The sequence below is a fragment of the Taudactylus pleione genome, unplaced genomic scaffold (genome assembly GCF_031769625.1).
Source record: "Taudactylus pleione unplaced genomic scaffold, aTauple2 ptg000268l, whole genome shotgun sequence".
In the NCBI taxonomy this organism is placed as follows: domain Eukaryota; kingdom Metazoa; phylum Chordata; class Amphibia; order Anura; family Myobatrachidae; genus Taudactylus; species Taudactylus pleione.
The window spans coordinates 3,669,165-3,693,511 of record NW_028284670.1 but is presented as its reverse complement, the minus strand read 5'-3'; the positions used below and the strand labels follow the sequence as shown (position 1 = coordinate 3,693,511).

Below are 24,347 nucleotides of genomic sequence, written 5' to 3'. Positions count from 1 at the left end.
GTGCAAGGGCCTCCAAATTACCTTTTTTTCCTGATAGTAGTCAAACAGACTGTCTGACATGCGTATTTGGATGCTATCATTAAATATTTTAAAATAGTCCTCAACCATTCTTTGAATGGTAACCATTTCAGATGGAGTCACAGTAGAGGTCTCATTAATTGTAGGCAATTCTTTTAGACCTGACCAGATGTCAAAACTTGGTTGTGTTGACTCACCTGCAACACCAGTGGGTGTTTTGGGAAAGTTTTGTTTTTTCTCGGCAGATGCACTTGTTGGAAAAACTGTAGAGAAGCCATCACTGCATCACGTGCCACTTGAGTTGACAATTTGATTACCAACATCTCTTTGCATCTCATCAGATCTGTGTCTGTTGGGAAGAAAGACATAACGTCTTCATCCCTTTTCCCAGCATCAGCAGCAGAAGGCATAGTGCTCAAGGATACTCAAGAAAGACACAACATAAGACTTAAACCTTAAATCTTAAATCTTCCATTTGCTCTGTTCAATTTTTTCACATATCTATGCTGCTCAAGTTGACAGTGGGTACAACGGTATTTTGGAGGCCATAATTAAGGTTTTTTTAATGTCCCTTTACAGGTTGGGAAATGCTTTTCTAGTGAAGTGGAATCTTTGCAAAAGATTGTTTAACAGTCAGTGTTTTTGAAAGCACTATTAGTAGTCTTCCTGGTCCCCGTCTGGGATGAAAATCCACTCTCAGCAGCAACAGGCTTAGCAATCAAGGATATGAGTAAAATTTTTGTAAATTCCTCCCCTCCCCTTCTCCCTCATAAATTTGCTCCGGAATCAAAAAATGAAATAAAATTTACTACCAATCAACCCTTCCTGTTCCTGCCTTCAACTGCATACATACTCCAACTCCCTCAGGCCTCTTGGATAATATAAACATTTGTTTCCTGATGTGCCATTTTGGAAGTTGAGCTGCCACATGTTTGTGCCACCCACTGCTGCCGCTTAGCTTAGTCAGCCAGCTAGCTTGGAGCAAATTTTGGCCCTAAACTGGATGAAAACACTATAGTGAGCTGTGAGGTAGTCAAAATTGGCTGGAAAAGAGTGGAAATTAATGTTATTGAGGTTAATAATACTGTAGGAACAAAATAAAACTAAAATATGTGATTTTAGAAGTTTTATCAATTTTTAAAAAATAATAAATTACAGATCCAAAACCAAAACAAGCAAGGGGTGGTTTTGGCAAAACCAAATCCAGATCCAAAACACAAGGAGATACAGATCCAAAATCAAAACATGGGGGATGGCGCAACATCCCTAATAAAAGTATTTTTGAGTCTTAATAAAATATATACAGTTGTAAAAAAAAATGGATTCTATAATGGGCCACTGATGTAGTTGTCATTAAAATATAACTTTTATTGTTTCTATTAAAACTGTGAATTATTAGTAAAAAACTATATGTGAAAAAAAATAAACTTGTAAAAAATAAGTTGTTATTGAATTCACAGTATACAGTTATTTTTTCAAGGTTTCTGATATAGGGTTTACTGTATATAATTATCCACTTTTTTCAATATTTGACTTACAGGTCTCTATGTGTTAAGCATATACTATAGTATACCTGTCATGACACATTAGTGTGTCAGAAGTTGGTCCCTAGTGTGTCACACACAATGACAGTTCGGTGACAAAAACTAATAAAAAGAGTGTGCCATGGCAAATCAGCAAACCAAGGTGTGATTCCTCACTCTCTTCCTGAGACATGCTCCAGCATATCAGCAAGTGGAGGTGTGATTCCTCAATCTCCTCCCTGCACCAGGACACACTCCGGCATATCAGCAAATCATGGTGTGATTCTCCACTCTCTTCCCTGCTCCAGGACATGTTCCGGCAAATCAGCAAATCGAGGTGTGATTCCTCACTGTCCTCCCAGCTCCATGACATGCTCTGGCAAATCAGCAAATCGAGCTGTAATTCCTTGCTCTCCTTCCAGCACATGCCTTGACAAATCAGCAAATCCAGATGTGATTCTTCGCTCTCCTCCCAGCTCCAGAACATGCTCGGCAAATCAGCAAATCGAGGTGTGATTCCTTGCTCTTCTCCCAGCTCCAGGACACACTGGCAAATCAGCAAATCGAGGTGTGATTCCTTGCTCTTCTCCCAGCTCCAGGACACACTGGCAAATCAGCAAATCGAGGTGTGATTCCTCACTCTTCTCCCAGCTCCAGGACACACTGGCAAATCAGCAAATCCAGATGTGATTCTTCGCTCTCCTCCCTGCTCCAGAACATGCTCCGGCAAATCAGCAAATCAAGGTGTGATTCCTTGCTCTTCTCCCAGCTCCAGGACACACTGGCAAATCAGCAAATCGAGGTGTGATTCCTCACTCTTCTCCATGCTCCATGACATGCTCTGGCAAATCAGCAAATCGAGGTGTAATTCCTTGCTCTCCTTCCAGCTCCAGGACATGCTCTGACAAATCAACAAATTGAGGTGTGATTCCTATCTCTCCTCTCAGCTCCAGAACATGCTCCAGCAATTCAGCAAATCGAGGTGTGATTCTTCGCTCTTCTCCCAGCTCCAGGACATGCTCTGACAAATCAGTAAATCGAGGTGTGATTCCTCACTCTTCTCCCAGCTCCAGGACACACTCTGGCAAATCAGCAAATCGAGGTGTGATTCCACGCTCTCCTCCCAGCTCCAGGACACTCTCTGGCCAATAAGCAGAGAGAGGGGAGGAGAATGTACTTTCATGCTCCACTACATACTGTGTAGACTTGTCAAAACAAAGGTGATGGATGCAAATTTTGTTCCGACTGCATCTTTGCACATGACTGCATGCGTAGTTTGCAAACATTGACCAATTGCATGAATATCAGCAATGCATTCAGCTCAGAATCAGCCCCAAATTTTATTGCTGTCCTTGCTCTTCTATTAGCTCCTCTTTTCTATTCTTATCCAGACAGACTCTAAACGGTCCTCACTTTGTATTTAGGCCAAGTAGTGCAGATCTGTGAACATTAATATACATTTATTAATATATGAACAGCTACAAATTATTTTCAGGAATGTGCACTACAGTATATGAATTTTCAAATAAGAATCATGACAACTTTCATAGACTTTATGTGGGAAGAAAATCATGAGTAACTAAGTATTTCAAACTGCATTCCAAATCTCCAAAGTTATATACTGTATGGATCTGAGGATGAAACTGGACAGTCATACAGATACATGTAGGATAGTTGGGAAAATTACCATCCCTAAAGAATATCCAGCTGAAATACATGTCTGTGGAATCTTTAGCAAGCAAAGACTACATCCCTGTATTACACGCCATCCACTTGTGTCTCCAGAATGATGTGAGGTAGTCCACATATGACTGTTTAGGATGAAAGTAATGTCCAGAGTGTCCAAAGGTAGATGATAGTCCATCAGTATGTATCTTTAGCGCTTTTAGTATTTTGACGTGTTTCACTGTGAACTGGACATACAGCTTCTTCAGAAGCATGTGATAGGGAGTCATTGTTTGCGAGGTTTTATACACCATGTAATACTTAACTACAGCTGTAGTAGTACAGACAATTTATTAAAATAAGGAAATTTATATTATAATCATATTATCAAAGTTGAATCAATCCTACCATGAATGAATAGATATCTTAAAAAAAGCATGCAATATTATTACTGCATGCTACAAATCTGTGTAATTATGACACTATGGATTTCCATTATGTCCATTGTAACATAACAGTGATCTTATGGAGAGGTATACAATATGCATTCATTTCACTTTGACAGGCTTCTTAGAAGTTGCTAATAAAAATTAAATTCAGTATGTTACTTTTTGGATTTTCTTCAAAAAATATTTTACTGTTAAGTCTTGTGACTCACTGAGGTTTTTTATTTTTCAAATATTTTAGTTTCATAAATTGTAATGTAGATAAATACTGTATAGTGTTATACTCCTAGGTTATGGTAATAACTATGATACTGTAAGGATAGCCCTACCAGGTATGGACAATATGGTTCTGCAAAGGAAATCCTCTCTGAACAGAAGCTCTCCTCATGGCTAACAGGATCCTGCATCTGCAACAGTAAAAACCCCAGATGATTCAAAATCTGGGAAATGAAGGTGTCTCACCACGAAACGTGCTTGATTGTTTGATTGCTGCTCACTGCTGGAAAACAGTGTGGGCATGAGATAAATCAGCATTTTGCAGCCCAAAAAAATAACTGCCCTATTTTAAGAGTGGGAAATACATGCACAGCATGCTTAGTGACTAGAGCAAAGAAGAAAACCATTGTTGTTACAGTAGTGTTTCTCTAGGGGTAAACAGGCTTTTTGCCTCTGTTACATTGGTGGCACAGTGAGAGCCTACTGTCTGAAGTACAGTATGAGTAATGGAGTTTAAGGGGTTTGGTGGACAGTGGCCCTATGGTGGCTTGCCCTGTAGACTTAGAGGAATACAAAAATTACAGGCACGTACAGTATGTACTCCGAGCAGGATGGGAGAAAATAGGGTCATCATTAAAGCTTTTCTACCTTTCACTATTGTCTCCTTTTCTGGTTTGTCTTCTCTTTGCATCTTTCAACAAGTTTCAACTTCTCCAGTTGCTTGGAACCACATATTCTATTCTTCAGCACAATGGTTCTTCTATTCTTGATCACTTTGCTTCTCAGTGCATGTTTTTTTTTTGTTTATGGTGGTGGCTCTTCTTTTATCATGTTTCTTTTATTGGGAGCTGTTATCTGCTACCACTGTATTGTCATACTGACTCAACAACTTTGCTATTATGAGAGAGTAGATCAATTACATAATGAGCCACCCTGGTTGGAAATTCTGTGGCAAGCCAAATTTGGCTCAACATGGTGGCCAGTGATTAGCCCAAAAATAATCTAAGGAGGATTTACTCTTCAGGGCATAAAAATGCTGCACAACCCATTGACCCACTGCCGTTATTGAACAATGATTGGCATAGACCAGATAAATCCTTGCCTTCATACATTTCCTTTTCAGAGGTGGTTCTTATTGTGGGTAAACACCTACTGTATTCATATTACTATTTTATTTAGATTTTTTTAGTCCCTACAAAAGTATTTAGGTTCTCGTCCATCACAGGTCCCACATGCTCCCTACCAGAAACACATTTTGGCATTGCCAGCAAAATGGGGATCCTAGTGACACATTTGAACAGTTCTGAGCTACGGTCTGTACATGTTTCTCTACTGATGTCACGTGAGATTCCAAGGTATTCAGTCAACATGAACTAATTTGGCAAATGCGATTCTGATCTCTTTGTTGCGAAAGCTGTAAATAATAGGATTCACCAATGGTGTCACCACTGTGTACAACAGAGAGAGAATTTTGTTGATATTTAAAGAGCTTTCTTTAGACAGAAACAGATAGGCAACAATCAGTGACCCATAATATAAGGACACCACTGTCAGGTGGGAGCTACAGGTGTAGAAGGCTTTCTGTCTTCCAGTGGTTGTAGGAATTTTTAGTATCGCAGTGAAGATACAGATGTATGTTACAGCGATGTATATTAAAGGAAGGAAAGTTGCTGGAAGACCAGTAATAAGGTTTTCCAACTCTACAAAAGAGGTATCTGAGCATGAAAGTTGAAGGAGAGGAGCCAGATCACAGAAGAAATGATCTATGATGTTAGGCCCACAGAACTGCAACCTATATACCTGGATTGCTGTGTTCAACATGACTGAGAATGAGATAAACCAAGACCAGAAGACAAGATGTACAGACTTCCGAAAATTCATAATAGATGAGTAGCGCAGTGGGTTGCATATTGCCTCATATCGGTCATAAGAAATCACAGATAGAAGAAGACATTCAGTTGTTGCGAGGGCTCCAAAAAGATAAAATTGGGTGAAGCATCCAAAGAAAGATATAGATTCTTTATTTCTTGATATAATGTTCAGCATTAAAGGTACAATCACTGTGGTCAGAAGAAGATCACACATAGATAGATGACTCAGGAAGAAATACATAGGGGAGCAGAGATTTTGACTCACAGATGCTAGAACAATGATCAAGAGGTTCCCAGAGACTGTCACCAAGAAGAGGAGAAGAAATGCAAAGAAAATGAGACTTCTGTAGTTATGGATATTCTGAAATCCCAGAAGAATGAACCTGGTAACTGTTGTCTGGTTCTCTGGATTCATTGCCTAAATGTGCCATAACAATAAAAAAACAAACAGGGTAAGTCAGTGCACCTATACCCATCATTACTTTCACTTCAGCTATTGGACATCAGACATCAGACTTAGTGAGAGAAACTTGCCACCTTTATGTCTGCCCCCTCATGGACATTCCCAAAATTTACATACTTGAAACTCAATAATGGAAAACTCTGCTCATTATTCTCTAATTTGTTTAAGCTTTCCAGAAGTCTACATTGGAGACTCTTCGCGGAGAATGTCTCAGCACAATTTTTTGGTTTACTTTAATGTGGTGTCTCACAGGTGCTTCTTTAGCTACAAAGCTACCAAGTTCTAGTCATTTTATCACATTGTTAAAAAAACAGAGATTTCACAGAGCAGCTTTAATAAACATTTGCTGGTAAAACTGAACACTGGTGTTATATGACAAAGATGAAGCGTGTGGCATCCATGAATATCAAAGACATAGAACTGCTACTACTATGAGCATGAGGAGACAAATAGAGAGGCAAATACATTCCAAAGGCAACGCTGTGTGCTTCCTTTACTGACTTTCAATCTTCTCAATGATTTACAGAAGGGATTCACCGCTGATTGTCAAAGGTAAGACAGATAAATGAGTTAGCCCATCTGACATGAAGCAAAATAATATCTCCCAAATTTAAATGATCTAATAGAATTTTTTTGTTATCTCTTTTTAATTGTATCATAAAAACTTGTTTATGGAAAGATTCTTTTATTGCTATAATGTAATATTCAGCCGAATAAACTGCTTGTCAAGTTATATTAATGAAAGTTTTTGCATATTCCCTTTTACTTGCTCTCAGGTTACTTTTTCTTCTGACCAGATCTTGAGTAGACAACATAGATCTTTAAGGATGGGGCTGAAGGGGCTTTTATAAAATATATTTAACCACTTGCCTGGCATGGTCATAATTTTCTGACCACACCAGGAAGTTCTTTATCTGTACTGGACGTAAAATTTCATCCAGTCAGATAAACATGAGGGCGGCTTCTGCTCTCAGAGGGACCTTCTGGCCCCTCTGCTTGCCAGCACCCTCTCCCCTGTGCCTGATGTGCTGCCGATCACTGCTGATTGGTCAGCAAAGCAGGAGCCCCTACCCAGCACCTGCAGAACTTAGCAGCCACTAGGGAAAAGTAAGTTAACCTCTCCCGTCACACCCCTGATATACTTGGTTCCTGTATCCGGTCTCAAATTGAATGTCATGATGGTCGCTATGTTTCCCGATGTGTCTGATGTTCTGATGGTGGTTCCGATGTAAAGTTATTTTAAAAAACCTATTTTTTTTTTACAAATCTTAAAAAAAAAATATATATATATATTTTTTTTTTTATGAAACCATTTTGGATAAGTTAAAATGATGTTAAAATGATGTTCCTCACCTAATTAACTCATAAAAAAACCCGATTATTTTGGAGCGGTTTTTGGGAAAAAAAATAGTCAGTTAAGTGGTTAATAAATGTTATGATTTCTTATATGGACACTGCCATGGAAGAAATGATTTCATGTTATAAGCTTGTCAATGTGCAGTAGATCATCTCCAAGCCCCAGCTCACCACGTGATGGCTGTGATGTCATTGACTCAGCATTAGTGCCGAGTTAAGCCGCCAGTCTGAAAGGGGTCTCAGCTTGGTCGCACCCGTGATGGGCGCGTGAACAAAATCCCAGTGCGACCCAGCATACAGATGTAAAAGAGGTATAATTAAAGCAGTATTAGATTAATTATCATCCAGCAACACTGGAAATAATCTAAATGATGCTAGTTATGTGTGTGCATTAGTATTATTTAGATACATGCTGAACACATGTAACAGTACCTCTAGCACCCATTATTCCATAACGATAATGTAGTTGATTTAATATATGCTGGGGATCATAAGAGGCTCTGGGATCTGAAGGTTCCTTCAGGGAAGTGTACGGTCACTGACTGCCTTTAGTAAATACACTGACTTGCATTCATGTACATGCATTGATGCATGATTACGAAACAAATGTATAAGGTGATTATAACAAGACTTGCCATTATCACTTACACTGGGGTTGCTCTTCAATTCAAAATGCAAACAAACTCCTATCCATTCCCAACACCCCCAGTACCTCATTCATTTACAAGTAACTTAACGCTGTATAGCATTTACAGTATTATCACCAGCTTGCTAATAAATCTGATACTAGGCTTAAGACAGATGATGTCTATACTATAAATGCTGCTATTCTGAAAGCCAATCAGGTTGTTTAAATCTAATTGGTGACAAACTGCATTGGGTATAGGGTGATAATGACAGCTAGTACTGATCAGCATTCAAATCGTTTGCTCAAATGTTTACAGTATATTTCAAATGTGAACATTTAGTGTGTGTACGTGCATGGTTACATCTGGTGGATTGTTATGTGTATGTGTACCTATAGTCATCCATGTGCAATTGAATTCATATTCTGTTAGTAATACGATATCTGATGCTAAAAAAGAAAAAAATTAATAATACACAATGTACAGTAGCCATATCCAATATCACACTACTGTGATCCAAGTGTCCTACAGTATATGATTGCTATTGGCACCGATCTTTCTTACATTTAAAATCAAACAGTTTATTTAAGTAAAAAACGTCAGCTAACGAGCATATTAAGACAAACATCATTTCTGAATCATTAGGGCCTCTGTGTGCTGATATTTAATGTCATTTCAATTAACCAAGCTCTTCTAATGTTGCCAGCTGCTGAGACTTATGATGGCTGTGGAACAATTCTGAGCACGAGAACTATACGGCTGTAGACACAATAGCGTGCGCAGAGGGGACGTTACAATGTAAGATAATGTTTGAAATAAAGATGAGGTTCACATTGTGATCAAACGGACTCATATGGTAGAGTGCCCTTATCAGAGCCGTAACTAGGATTTTTGGTGCCCTGTGCCAGAAAGAGCATTGCCGCCCCCCTCATTTTTCAAAGGGATGTAATGTACCCAAAAAAGGGCCATGGCTTCATGGGGAAGGGCCTGGGAAGAGATAAGGGGAGGCCAGGAGATGCTGGGGATGAAATAAAAGGAAGCCACAAGCAAGAATGATAATAAACAGAAATTTGACAGGCTCAAACAGCCCCCCCTGTCCTGTGGTGCCCTGTGCGATGGCACCGGCCGCACTACCCTAGCTATGGCCCTGGCCTTTATTGCAGTGTGCAGTAAGAAGACACTCTACACATACTGTACATGCAGTGTACCATCCCTATTGTCCTCAAATGTGTCTGTGAATTTTGATCCTGAGTTGGGAGTAAAGAAAAAAAAGAAGTAACTTTGCACCTGGATAAACCATGCTGCAATATAAGGGGGTTGGGTGGGGGGATACATTTTTTTTGTGCATGCAGGGTAAATACTGGTGGTTGTTGCATGTAGCCCACAGATGCTGGACAGCTTTATTTTTATGCTGCAATTTAGATTTCAGTTTGAACACATCAATCCCACATCTAACTTTCTGTGCACATGTTACATCTGCCCCCACCTGCAGTACAGTGCGGTGTTACCAAGATGTACAGTTACTGGCTCTATATTAATCTATTCCCAAATCTAATATCTGTACATGTTACATCTGCCCCCACCTGCAGTACAGGGTGGTGTTACCAAGGTGCACAGGGGATGTAGTCAGGAAGCCGACGGTCAAAATGCCGACCACCGACTTCCTGACAGTGAAAGCCCGGCATGGGACTAATGATAGGTGTCTAAATACCTACACCTATCCTTAGCCACACGCCGAAATCCCGACGCCCGGCATACCGAACATGGGTAAGCCGGGCGTCCGGAGGTGATAGCCGCGGGGGGGTTAGGTTTGGGGACTCTCGGGGTGACTTAGGGTTAGGGTTAGGCTAGGGGAAGGGGGGGTTAGGATCAGTCACCACCGGGGAAGGTTAGAGTTAGGTACCCATAAGGGAGGGTTAGGGGGGAGAGGAGAGGGTTAAGGTAGTTACCTCAGTTGGATCTTCATCTGCCGGCCTTCCAGCACTGGGATTTCATCCACCGAACTGAGGTCCGGCGGTCATACAGTACATATCGATTCAGGTGCACATTTACTGGGTCTTTCTTACTCTGTTCCCAGAGCTGAACCAGACCCTTGTTTTTCTAATATATAGTCATCACATTGTTATTACACCTTTTCATACGTTTAATAAATCAGGGTGTATGGCCTAAATCCCCCTGCTCTTATTATATGGACTGTCACCATGATTGCCAGTTTTCTTATACTATTTTATTTCACATCAGAATGTCTTTATACGATGTAATAAAAGCCTAATTTTTTTCAATTTTACATTTTTATTGGTTTTCGGCAGAGAATATATACAACCAAACATACAAAAGCCTCATTTTTATTCCACGTTGTAGACTCCTGTAAATTCTCGTAGTGCTTTCTTACCGGAGTTGAATGGATTTTTGTCAGCATTCAATGCGTGCTCCATCTACATCGCTATATTGTATAATTGTCTCCGATGCTCAGTATTTTATATTCTACTGTGATGATCCCTGCAGGAGATAAACCTCAGGATACCTTGTCTCTGTAACAGAAGGCACCTAGGGAGTTATATATTTACAGTATATTTAATAAAATGTCTGCAGGAAAATTAACAGTTCCTGTGCTGGCACTGACTACATTTAACCACGTAATGTGGCTACATTTGGTGCTAACGCAGAAGGTACTCATAACATTAGCTATACTAGTGTTTACCAAACTGGGGTCTCATTCAGATCTGCTCGCGAGCGCTGTACGCTCGCAAGCGGGTCGATGGTGCCCAAGTGCGCATGCGCACGATGAAGGGAGCTCCATCGTGCGCATGCGCGAGACCCGGCGAGCGACGGGGAAGCCGTCGCTCGGGGTCTCGCAGCAAAGTGGGCATGCTGTCGATGGTGAATGACGGCACGCCCCCTTTGGTGGGCGTGGCTGCCAGACGGAGGCAGTCCCATGGGAACGCCTACCGTCTGGGTCTGGACCCACTGGCATCACTAGTGATGTCAGTGGGAGTGATTTTGGCTCTGATAGAGCCAAAATCACTCCAGGTGCTTGTGGCAACGAGACCCTACTGCAGGGTCTTGTCGCAAGCCCGATGGTCGCGATGGTCTTGACCATCGCAACCATCATCATGGACGCTCGCATAAGGTGTGGGTGGTAACCCACAGCTATGCGAGCGTCCAAGAGGCTGCTCCAATTTTAGGTAGCCCGGCCTTGATTCAGAGAGAGCGCTCTGGTCAGAGCGTCCAGCTCTTAATCAGGCCCTGGGTCCACAATACTGCCTAACAGTCCAGGTTTTAATGTTATCCATGTTTGAGCATAGATGACTTAATTAGATGCCCAGTCAGGAAGCAGCCGGGAAGCCGACGGACGGAATCCCGACCACCCGACCACCGGCTTCCTGACTATCTAATCCCAGCAAGGGCTAAATGACAGGCGACGAAATCCCAACGCTTGTCATTTTACCTATGCCGGGAGCCCAACACCCAGCTTACCGATCAAAGGTAAGCCGGGTGTGGATAGCCACGGGGGAGGGGATGGTTAGGTTAGGGGGCTCCCGGGGGGTACTTAGGTTTAGGCTAGAGGAAGGGGGAGTTAGGGTTAGGCACCCGCATGGGTAGGTTAGGGTTAGGCACCCCCCTGGGAGACCTAGGTTTAGGCAGCAGGGAAGGGGGGGGGTTAGGGTTAGGCACTGGGGGGGAGGTTAGGTTTAGGCACCCTTAAGGGAGGGTTAGGGTTATGGGGGGAGTTTAGGTTAGTTTATACTTACCTTAGTGCAGTCAGGATTTTCACCTATGTCGAGCTGCCGCTTTCGGCATTTGAACCTCCGGCCATGCGGTAAACCCCCCCCCCCGACATATTGATTTAATCTTTTGTGCTCAAGCATAGATATCTGAGTTTGTGAGACATTACTAAGTATAGGGTCTGTAAATACAGTTGGATGTAACTCGCTATAATTATTCTTCTATAACCTGTAAATTCAGTTTTTATTTTATTGGGCCTCCTGGTGTGATGCAGGTAAAGTAAATGTGGATGAGATTAGAGAGACGAGATGCAGTCCGTGACTGCTTATTAAACATTCCATGTCAGTACAGGTCAGTGTTGGTGTCATCGGGAGAAGCTGTGGTCTGGGCCACCCCACTCATTTTCAAAACAAATGAAAAACTTATGTGTTATGTATTGTGAACTGACTTCAGGGCTGCCATCAGAAATTGTGGGGCCCAGTACTGGCAAAATAAGCAGGCCCCCTCCCCCCCAAGAGGGATGGAGCAGAGGTGGGGAGCAGGAGGTACATCAATTGGTGCGTAAACCAGTTTAAAAATTGCTGAAAAATTCACACACACATAAACCAAAATCTCTCTCTCTCTCTCTCTCTCTCTCTCTCTCTCTCTATATATATATATATATATAGGGAAATTAACATTGATTCTAATTAGGGATGTGCAGGCTCGGATAGGTTCGAGTTTGCACGTGGAGTTCGGATTTTTCCCTCCAAAAAAACGGAACTCAGAACGAGGCAAAACGTCATCTTACATGGACGAACATCATCATTCCTGGTCTTTTGTCCAGGAATGATGATGTTCGTCCATGTAAGATGACGTTTTGCCTCGTTCTGAGTTCCGTTTTTTTGGAGGGAAAAATCCGAACTCCACGTGCAAACTCGAACCTATCCGAGCCTGCACATCCCTAATTCTAATATAGTAGGGGGGGGCAGGAAAAGCTGGCTGAACTAGGGGAGAGTCACAGGGCAGAGAGGGCTGTAACAGAGGGGAGGTGGTGGCAGAGAAGACTCTGGATAAGGGTAGGAAGCATAGGGCAGTGAAGGCTGGCTGGAAAAGGGGGTGGGGCAGGGAGGCTGGCTGTTCTAGGGAGGTAGCACATGTCAAGGTCAGGGAGTACTTGGTAAGTGGTGTGTTCAGCTGGCTTTGCTGGTGCAGCCAGCCAGGTAGATTCCATGCTGGCTGCTTTTGAAATATGGAGAGAGATGGGGCCCCAAGCGGCAGCCAGGATGGCAGGGAGAGAATTGATATAGGATGCTGATTTTTGCTGAGCCTGACGGCATTTCAAATATTGCAGCTTATTGCATCGGGCCGTGAGCCCATCACAGCTCGCAGACCGGCAGCCAATCAGGAGCGGCCGCTACGGCTACTCCTGATTGGCTGCTGTTCCGTGATCTCAAGCTGGCTTGCGGCCACCCTGCTTGTATCTTTCTTTCTGCCATCCCTGGCTGCTGCTGCAGCACCACCTCTACCCAGGCCCCCCTCTTTCTCTCCGCTCCCTCTTAACCCGGGACTCTAAGCCCGGCGGTCCCCCCCTGATGGCAACCCTCACTGACTTACAGACACCAAGCACCAATCCTCCATCCACTCCTACATGTTCTTGGATAATGCAAACCTGTAGGTTACTAATCATGAGGTTTAGAAGTATAAATTTCTTTAGAACACTGATGAAGAATACCGGTCCCTAAAAATAATGTATTGTATTTATAAGCTCACCATACTGTACATTTTGATTTTAGCACCACAACATAAAACAAATGTTACAGAAAGGCCAGGCATGCCAATTATCTTACCACAGGCTTACTGGGAGAGTTTAAGAATATTACATTTAGACAATATCCCCTTAGTCCCATCTCTTTAGCAGATTTAGATACACACAATATTGAAAAGCCTATGTGCAACCTACACACGCTCCAGGTCACTCGCTCCACAGAGAGGCAGAGGTACCCCACATTGCATGGTCTCATACTGAAGTAGTTATAGCCTTTCAATAGACACCAATAAGCTCTGATCACCATTGTTAGCCCTGTCCATGGTTCACACAACCAGCAAACCTGGTTCCACCTCCCTCTGTAACTGTGTGATGTCAGCATGCAGTGCAGTAAATGCTCCAGGGGCGGCACTTTAAATAGGGAGTTGGCACAGGTGTATGCAGGTAAGTAGGACCCCATGACCTGCTGGGGCTCCAGACACGTCTCCCCCTGCCGCTCCATGAGCAGATCTGTCTGTGGTGTCCCTTCCCCTGTACTATATAGATCAGATTCTACTTAACATTTATCTAGCACCTTCTAAAAGATAATAGCTAGAATTTGATTGGTTTGCTATGGGCAACATCTCCACTTCTAAACACCCTCACTTTAGTAAATATACCCCCTGGACTTTTAAGTTTCCACAGGCCATGGGATCCATTTGCATTGTAGGACCTCTTTGCAAGAGTAAAAAAGCAGGAAAATATACAAGAACAGATTACTGACCTTCTTCAATGGCTTCCTGGCCATGTGGATACACTCTAGACGTTACTAAACCCTACTGCTGACATTTAAGGTTCTTGTGTCAAGTCAGCTACTGCACCCATGACTGACAAGCCAATACAAGATGAGTCTAACATACATATTCCATCACCAGTGGCTTCAATGTAACTTTTAACTGAATAATGTAGGCTAAAGTAAACTTCATAACTACTTAAATAATGTGATTGGGCCTTATGCTGGGTTACGTGGAATAAATACTACATTCTGTACAAAAGTTATTTCTCTGTTTCTGCATTACATAAGTGCCTTGATGAACCTGTACAAGCTTCTTCTGGACACGGGTATCCCATTGGGCACACGCCCCGCACCATGTGCGGAGCGATTTACTGTGTATGCAGCAACAATGTAGCTGGACTCTTCTGTACCAGTAGTACATCTTAGACAGTGCACCATATGTCATAGAACTGGAACAATGAGTTAGCACCTTGCAAATGTCTGACAAGCCTTGATGACCTTATCATTCATTTTTCAAATCCAATATATTTTAGACATTCTTCTTTAGCCAGAATTCAACCAACTCTCAATCAGGGTGTAACCAAAACTATTGCATGCCATCTCATTATCTCTGACCATCCTTACTGCATGCCTCTACTGCTGGTCTTCTCCTCACCGACCTTGCCATTGCCAAAATCTCTTCTTAATGCCATGGCAAAGCACAGTAGGTATATCTCCCCCTCACAGCTTCATCCACTGCAACATTCTGCAGTCCCTTAACTTCCCTCCAGAATATAATTAAAGCTGTTTACCTTAATTGGAAAGCCCTCAAAGGTGCCTCTTCTTCTCTCCATTCTGCCTCTGACCTAAGCCTCTCCTCCATCTAACAACCATCTCCCATTCCTGCCTCCAAGACTTCTCACTCACTGATCCCCACTTGTAGAACTCTCAGACCCCAAACCTGAGTCAATTTTCATTCTTTAGGACTGACATAGAGAAGTTGAATATGTTTTATTGGGTCGACAAGATATTTTCTTAGCAATTCCACCAAAAAATTGCATGTGTTAGATCCTAGGCCTCTTTGCCATCTATTAGTCACCTATTTGCTGTTTTAAGCTGTCTTCTCTATCCACCTGTACCACCTTTTCCCTTTTCCTTCAATACTTTGACACAACTTTGCCACCTTCTTTAGAGGCAAAATGGACATCATTCATAAATAAAATGTAATCTCACAACATCAATAACTTTACACATAACCTCTCATCCACTTTCTTACACATGCTTTATATGTAAAGAGGTCTTCAATCTACTCTCTTTTATTTCCAGCTCAACTTGTTACCTCAATCCCATTCCATCCCAGTTCCTGAACACTTGGTTTGTGCACCCTGGCATAATTCAGCCCTTGTCTCCTCTAAAACATCTTGTACCCCCTTTGTGCCTTCCACACTTAACTAGCTGTATTCCTCTATCACACCTTTATCCTCTATACTTGCTTTTTCCATAGCCTCAACAGAATAGATAATAACAGACATTGAAAAAAAATATAAAACTAACAAAATTGACACTTACTGTATAGACGGAGCAAGGCGGTGTTTTGCTCTAATAATTTAAATAATGGACATGCTAAAGGACTAAATATGGCAGAAAATCAACAAACTAATTCAAGACACCAAAAGTTATATAAGAAACATCATTCTTTATACAAATTGTACTAGAAAATTGACCTAGTTACAATACAACATATACTAAAAGTTACAATTCTTCTGCACAAGTCTACACAGACTAATCTAATATACATCCACTGGATGGATTTAGACAACATCGCATAATAAAACTTAATAACTTGAAGATTTAAACACAGTCAATGCCAGTACTTTAGCTAGTTAAAACTAGTATAAATAATTCAATATAGTTTAAATCAAGTCAAGGAAAGGGGCTAGGGGGAAGTAGAGGATGGATTACTATGGCTAGTAAAAGCAGCATGATGCATGGTGGAAGTTGGTGGAGTTGGAAATAGAATGCAAAATAACACACAGTGAGCCTACAGTATACCCACATGAGGTAAACTAACATGGTCAGAGTCACCAATAATGGAAAAGTAGAGACAGGACAACAAAGTGCTCTTGTCAAGGATAGTATGAAATGGAGAATATAAGGGAAGAGGACTCTGCCAATAACAGCTTATAGACTAGGTGGGGGGGGGCATAAAATGTTGAATGAACTGCAATAGATAGTACAGTAGGTGGATGATCAGAAGGCTGAGTAGTAAGTTATATGTGCTTTTATAAAGAAGTGAGTTGTAAGAACTAATTTAAATAAATAGAATGTGGGAGTGAATTCCAGAATATTGGGGCAGCCTGATATAAATATTTGATGCAGGAGTGAGAGGAGGTGTCCAAATCAGAGGTGAGGTGGTGGCCAGTAGAACATGAGAGTGTTGGAGGAATTGTGGACATAAATTTGGTCAGAGATGAAGGAAGGAGTGGTGCAATTGAGGACTTTATATATGGAGGGGTTGCTCTTTGGTGCATAAGCAACAAATGAAGCAATTTGTATAGGAGGGGCTAAGACAGAGTCTTGAGAGAGGCAAATGTTGCTGATTAGAGTGTGAAGCATAGATTGAAGAAGGGAGACGGGAGTCTTGATATGAAATGATAAGTGTATGGATGATAGTTTTGGTATAATTCATGGTAAGAGGTATTAGGAATGTGGAAGTGGAAGATTGTGAGATAGAATGAGTGAGTTGAGTAAAGAGAAGGAGGTATCAAGGCTATCCTGGTGGATAGCATTAATTTTGGATGTGAAAAATTATAGAGGGTGGAGAGAAAAGAAGGTCCAGTGGAAACTAAAGCTGGATACACACTATATGATATGTGTACCCATTGATATGACGGGTGCCCCCCAGCTGATTGGCCAACATATCGGGAGGCTGGTATTATTATTTCACATTGTTTACTTTTTAAATTGTCTTTGTATTTGCAGACATCCAATATCTTTCAGTTTTCCCCTTCTAGGATGTATGGTGAATAATTATTCTTACTACAGAATAACTGTTTAAAATTTTTGTCTATTAATTGAAATCAGTAACATTCTGGACTCCAAAATTTCCAGTGGTTAACTATATTTCAGTGGAGTGGACAGACTACAGCACAGAAGCATATATATATATATATATATATATATATATATATATATATATATATATATATATATATATATAAATAAAAGCATCTCATACTAAGGCCCCATTTCTAATCCAATAATGTAATGCCAAATATCTTTAAAAGCCTAATGAGGTGTGTCTGCTGGCCAACCAATAGGGGTAGGTATACTATATATCCATGAACCTCAGGAGTTCTCCACATGCTAACCTGGCATCCACACAAATATATTCAAGCTTGTGCCCCATTAGGCACACATTAAGTCATGAGTTCATGCATACAGTATGGGGCCTGTCCATAACATCATCATTATCATCACATATTTGTAAGGCATCTCAAAACCCTGCATCACCACACAACCAGAACAACAACTTCACTAATAAAATCCAGTCCATCTCATAATCTTGTTACCTCCTCCGTTAGCCAGACTATGCATCTTTCTTACTCAGGATGTATCCAAAATAATTGTATATTATCTAATTACCTTGACTATTGCAACATCCTGCTACAGTATTTGGCCTTTCCCCCATCTGCCTCTTTCCTTTGCAATCCATTCCAAATACCATAATTAAGTGACCAATTCTATTCTGCAAATTTTCTCCACTTCTCCTCCAAAATGTCTCACTTGCTGCTTCCGACCCCAGACTCTTCCCTACCCTCAATTTGTTTTGAATCGCTCTCTCAAAAATCTATTGTTCACTTTAGACTACAATATTCCCATTTTGCCCACTCTCCACAGCATTTTGTTCAAGCAGTTTGTGCATTCTATCTATGTCTATATTGTAAACCCTCACAAGCAGGGCCCTCTCCACCATACAGTATGTCTTTTGTTAGCACTTTTAATTTCATATTGACTGGTACTGCAGAATTTGTGATCCCTAACAAATAAGCAATGATAATTCCACCAAAAAGTCACCTGCATTAGTTCCTGTCTTTTTTCCACTTTTAACGCACCTCTTTGCCTCTTCAACTCACTTCTCTACCCATCGTCTCCACCTTTTACATTTCTCTTCAATGTTCACAACACTGTCACCTTCTTTAAAGGCATTAATGCTGAGAGTTGTGTGCAAACCTCCATGTTTTTGTTTCAGTTTTGGCAAAACCACCCTCTAATTTTATGGCTTTGGTTTTGGCAAAACCACCTTCAATTGTTTTGGGTAAGTTTCAGTTTTGGTGTTTATTTATTTTTTTAATTGATAAAATTAGCAAAAATCATGTAATTTTATCTGTTTACATGCAATCCTGAGATCCAGTTTTTAGATCTGAGACCCTAACGTACAAGTAGACTTGATTCGGGATAAGGATCTACTCAGAACCCCAAAAGTGATCCCAGCCAGGACTCAGTTCGACTTAGAACACCAAAGTTTGGTTCTCAGCAAAACCGAAACTCTCATTGTGTCAATAATGACACACTCATCAATTAAATGTTATCTTTCTATAATCCAAAACTACACAACCTTCTTCTCATTCAGTCACTTTCCAGCCCATCTCATGCTCTTCCCCCAAACCTGTCACCTTGATCCCAATCCCTTCTAAATCTCTAGCTCCTTGTTCTACAAGACTTCCCTGCATCTAGACCATCACCTCAATCTGTTCCTCTCCAATGGCACTTTTACTTCCATCTTCAAACATGTAATCATCTGTCTTATGATAAACAAAACATCTCTCAGCCCTCAGCCATACCTTTCTTACCATTTACTTTCAAAACAATGAAGCAGTTTTATAAAGTCAAATGTTCCTTTATGCCTACTCATCTGCTTCACTCCCCTGCTGCATTCTATATGGTCAACTATCATTTAATACTGGATACCCTGCAATGCCTTTTTCCTATCAGCACCGTTTCTTTTATATTTCACTTTTTATCTCACTTAACATTAGTTCTTTATCTTTACTTCTGGCAGATTACCCCACTAGTTATATCTATAGGGTTCATATAGACTGTATCAGGCTTTTGCTATTTACTATTTACAGTATACCTCTTTATTCAGTGAACTACTGTAATGTGTTGCTTCATCCTGCCTCTATGCAGATGATACACAAATATATATTTACTTAAATGATCATTTTAATTATCTTTTGTCCAGTGTTCCAATTGCCTCCTAGACAGCTCCAGCTAGAGGCCAAAAGTCTCATTTTTTTCCAAAGCAGAGTTCATTGTTTTTCCCAATACCACTATCAAATATCCACCGACAGCATAGTCTACCTCATGATTGAGAACTTATACTAAACCCTCTACTTTATGCATTCTTCCTGTCATTGTCCTACTACCACTGTTAGTATCACTCATTTCTACAGTATCAGCTTTGCTCTTACCCTCTAATCTGTAAACTCTCATAAATTCCACATCTACAATTCCTTCACCAACCTTATATGAACTTGTTCTATTTCTATGTATGATTCATGTCTTGTGATTTGCCAGTCGGACTATCCAGTGATGCAAAGTTATGAGGTTTCTTAAACATATGGCCTGGTTCAGTGGGCCTAATCAAGTGCGATTTTTTTTTGTGGAGTCGCAGCAGCGGTAATATGCAAATGCTAGTTTCAGCCTACTCTTTGTGTACTAGTGTACACCGGATAGTTCAAGCCCTAAGACACCCACTTTCAATGTCCATGGACAAATAAAATCAACCAGTGGTTCCAAACTTTACATCAGTTCCAAACAATACATCAGCCCACGATCACGTCCACCATCAACACTTGCCTATGGCTGGCACATTGTCCCTTCAGCAAAACAAGGCCTCTATGACAGCAGCTTCGCATTTTGGAACCCAGCTGTGTAGACTAACGCCTGTAATGCACCCACAGCATTCCCCTAAGACTGCCTTTTGTTTGCGTACACGTCAGGCCACCTCTCACATACCAACCTGGAAAGCCCATGGTATTGCCTCACCAATTCTAAAGCCAGCACCTCCGTACATAATAGCAGACTCTGGGCCCCATTTACAATCAAAATATAACCCCTTTAGCGCTCGCTAAAGGGGTTATACCATCTTCCTGTATTTCGTAAAAAGCGGTAATCTTAGATTACCGCTGTTTATACAGCATCACTCTCACCATCTAAAAGATGGCGAGAGCGATGCGGGCCCCATTGCCGGCAATGGAGACCCGGCGGTGCCTTTCCGGCTTCAACAAAGCCTTCCAGGCACTGCTGGGTCTCCCTGTCATGCACATGCGCAGACGGACCGTTGCGCATGCGCATGACACTGGAGCCCTTCACTGGCAGCGCTAGGCTGCCAGCAACCCAGCTGAGGACCTCACTGAGGACTTCGACTTCGCGGGACCTCGCCGGAGGGGTAAGTATTACCAAATACCAGTGGAATTTTCGTTTGTGTCACAGTGATACTAAACGAAAATTCACGCTGGTATTTCCCTTCGTTTGTAAATGGGGCCCTCTGTGTACAGCCAGAAGAAAACATGCTCTGTAGCGGTTATCAGGACTTTTTGCGCATGCGTTTTAGCAATTCGCTCAACTGAGCAAAGATTGGAATTGTGTCCACCTCTGGATAAAGACCATAAAATGGGGTAATTAGGATGACATGAAGTTCAGTCTAAATATCCTATACTGTACATTATGGAAATAATTACTAAAAGTGAGGCTAGACTGAAAAAATAAATTAAATAGATCAAAATAGTTTTCCCTTTATTAAAGTACAATGTTAAAATGACCAAGTAGTTGGTTACTGAGATAAACATCTGAAGACTTATTCAAAGTATGGAAACTACTATAAATCTTGTATCAACTTGTAACTTTAGCTGTGGACAAGTAACGTTTTTCTGAATAACAGCAGTCCTATAAAGAAATGTTGTCATAACACACTGCTCCCTACGCCCAAATGTAATAGCCTGCAATGTATGGGCACGGTGCAAGTTCAGCGATGTACTGTAACTGCTAGATTTTAGTCAGTAGTTAGTTTTAAAACAACATGAACCTTATTTTGCCTTGACACATTACATCTAGTGACTGTCGCTAAAATCACGCCGATGCTCACAAACATGCTATTATATTTTATTTATTTGTGTAATGTGATTCACTGAATTAAATTCACTTATATTGCTAATGTATTCTCTAAGTTAAGTTACTAGTACACAGGAAAATTTTATTTCATATTAAAGATTTAAGAAATGTTGAATAGGTCGGGGGTTTATGGTGGAAATAAATAAACAATTGATGTACAGGCTGGAAATTATGCCATAATGATTATATATATTACTTTACTCAGACAGTACCTCCAATACATATAATTTCTAAGGGGATGGCAACATTCTTATGATCAGAGATATATTTACTAAGCAATGGTTTTGCATTTCTCATTAGTTTTCTGGTGGTTTTGCAATCAGCGTATTAACTAGAGAACAGACCAAATGGAAGTCACAGTTTAGAATACAATTGAACATCGGTTCACATCAACGTTTATTACATTACAAGTATGCAGTATAAACTCCATTTTTACTAAACAGTGGTTTTAGAACCTCTGCAAATCTGCCAGAATACCTGGCCAGCACATGATGCAGTGGTGCAAATTATATGCTACGGACAAGGTAGCGATTCCCAGGACCTTCACACCTATTTTTTAAGTTAGCTTCTGTGTCGCATCATAAGTGCATTGAAAGTATTTTATAAACTTACAGCAGGAATAATATTTGTGTCACGATGGAGTTGGCACAAAGTCTCAGATTAAGAACAGCTCTGCATGGTAGGATGCATGGAGTGACTCACCTGTATCCATACCTGATATTTCAAGTTGCACACTGCTACAGTACTGCATGCAATGCAAGCAGCTGTGTCCAGGGTACTTGTGCATTGCACTATTGTTGCAGAACAGTTGTGACTAAGATGCACATTAGGTACACAACTGTGGGTGATGTATTAGCCTCCACCCAGCAGTGCCCCCAGTAGTAGCCTCCCCCCAGCAGTGCCCCCAGTTGTAGCCTCCCCCCAGCAGAGCCCTCAGTAGTAGCCTCCCCCCAGAAGTGCCCCCAGTAGTAGCCTCCCCCCAGACAGACACACATGTAAAAAAAATAAAAAAACTCCACTTACTTAATCCCCGCTCCGGCATCCGCTCCTCTGTCCGCCGGGCTCTGGCAGTCCCCGCAGGCCACTTGCATGATGGGAAAGACATTATGACATCTCTCCCATAACCCACATTGGGAGCCGGAAAATGGAGCTCATGAGTGAGCTTCAGCCCGGCTCCGGCAGTGGGCGCAGCAGCCGATGTCAGTCTGTCTGACTCTCACCGGCTGCGAAAACAAACACACAGGTTGTGGCGCCAGCAGCTGTGTGATTGTTCCTATTAGTGTAGTGCGGACTGCACTTATGTGCGGTCCACACTACTGCCCTGCAGGGCTGGCGTTCTTAGGCAGCTGTCTAAGTTTGCCTAGTGGTAGCACCGGCCCTGGCTATATGGTGCAATTTGAGAATAGTTGTACAGTAGGTGGACTCATCTGTAAATGACCTGCCTCAGGTAGGTAATTGAAAGTACCGCACAGCTTAAAAAGATCTGTGCATGCTTTTATTAAAAAACTGTGAAAAACTGATGGCACTTGGAGAACCACAAAGGTAGCATTCCTTGACATTAATGGCCCGCTGAAACCTATTGTCTACCTTTAAGAATATATTAAAAAAGACAGGACACACACCGCAGAAAAAATACTTTTATTATATCTGTACCCAAAGCCCTGAGGCTACGGAGAAGAGCCTTGGGCTTAAAGCCCATGGCTGATTATACCTTCTGTAGGTTAAGCCATGTCCTTTTTAGGGTGTTTCCAGCCCTGAGCTCACCAGTCTAAGGCTGGTTGACATTATAGAAGATGGTCAACATGATGTATGTCTCCCTGCTATAGTATTACCAGCAGTTATTGTTTGTTAGTGAAAAATAGAGGGGACTTCATGACATTTTTTTCTCCTATTACTCACTTGCAACCTAGGCTTAGAGGCCTAGTGCTGGTTTGCATAAAAGCCTGCAGAATCTCATTGGTTTGTCCTTGGGTTTGTGGCAGGAGAGGGTCCCAAAAACCAGTGGTCATCAATGGCGGTTTTAAAATGAAAATCAAAAATGCTGCCAACTAATTGTGAGGGATCACTGCACATCTACAATTTTTAAAATTGTGATGCAAAGTTTTATGTCTTAACATTGCTCTAAAGCAGGGATGGGGAACCTCAGGCCTGAGGGCCATATAAGGTCCCTGGAATCATTTAGTCTGGCCTTCAGAGCTTTTTTCTGCTAGCCTCATCTGGATAGCAAGGTGCCTATAATGGCACTCTGCGGCCAGAATCTATACAGCAGTGCCACCTGGAGCTGCCCTTACAGCTCCCCAGAGCATCCTCAGGATGCTCCACGCATTGCTGTAATCACTGGCGGTTGTGGCCCAGTCCCAGTGTGACATTACACAGAGGGGGCATGGCCTGCATGAATAATGTTATATCAAAACGGCCCTCGGCAGAAAAAAGGTTCCCCACCCCTGTTCTAAAGTGTAATTCTCTGCCAAACATACAGAATAGCAAATACATAATTTACCTTTAAAAATGAGTGGATACATTGGTGTATCTATAATGGGTCCCTAGGCCCAGAAGGACCCACACTACACACCCTACACCCATATAAAATGTATACTAGTCTCTCCGTATTTCTGTGTCCGGTGGGTGTGACAGACTAAAATCACCTGAAAAATGGTGCAGCAGCCATTTTCCCGGTGATTTGAGCATATGCAGTAGAGATGTCTCCAGGAACATAACATGGACACCATGTTTCCAGAGCCCTGTGCATGCGCAGTAGAC

The 24,347-nt window shown here is 41.6% G+C and overlaps 1 protein-coding gene across 1 annotated transcript; it reads right to left on the bottom strand.

Annotated features, from left to right (window-relative positions):
* Positions 1-5,227: 5,227 nt before the first annotated feature.
* On the bottom strand, positions 5,228-6,154 carry LOC148513898 (olfactory receptor 11L1-like). Its single transcript, XM_088481319.1, has one exon. It carries the CDS (start codon positions 6,152-6,154, stop codon positions 5,228-5,230), a length of 927 nt encoding a protein of 308 aa, XP_088337445.1.
* Between the last annotated feature and the right edge of the window lie 18,193 nt (positions 6,155-24,347).

Excerpts from the sequence above, each read along its gene's own strand:
- LOC148513898 (XM_088481319.1), bottom strand. The coding sequence starts at position 6,154 with ATGAATCCAGAGAACCAGACAACAGTTACCAGGTTCATTCTTCTGGGA.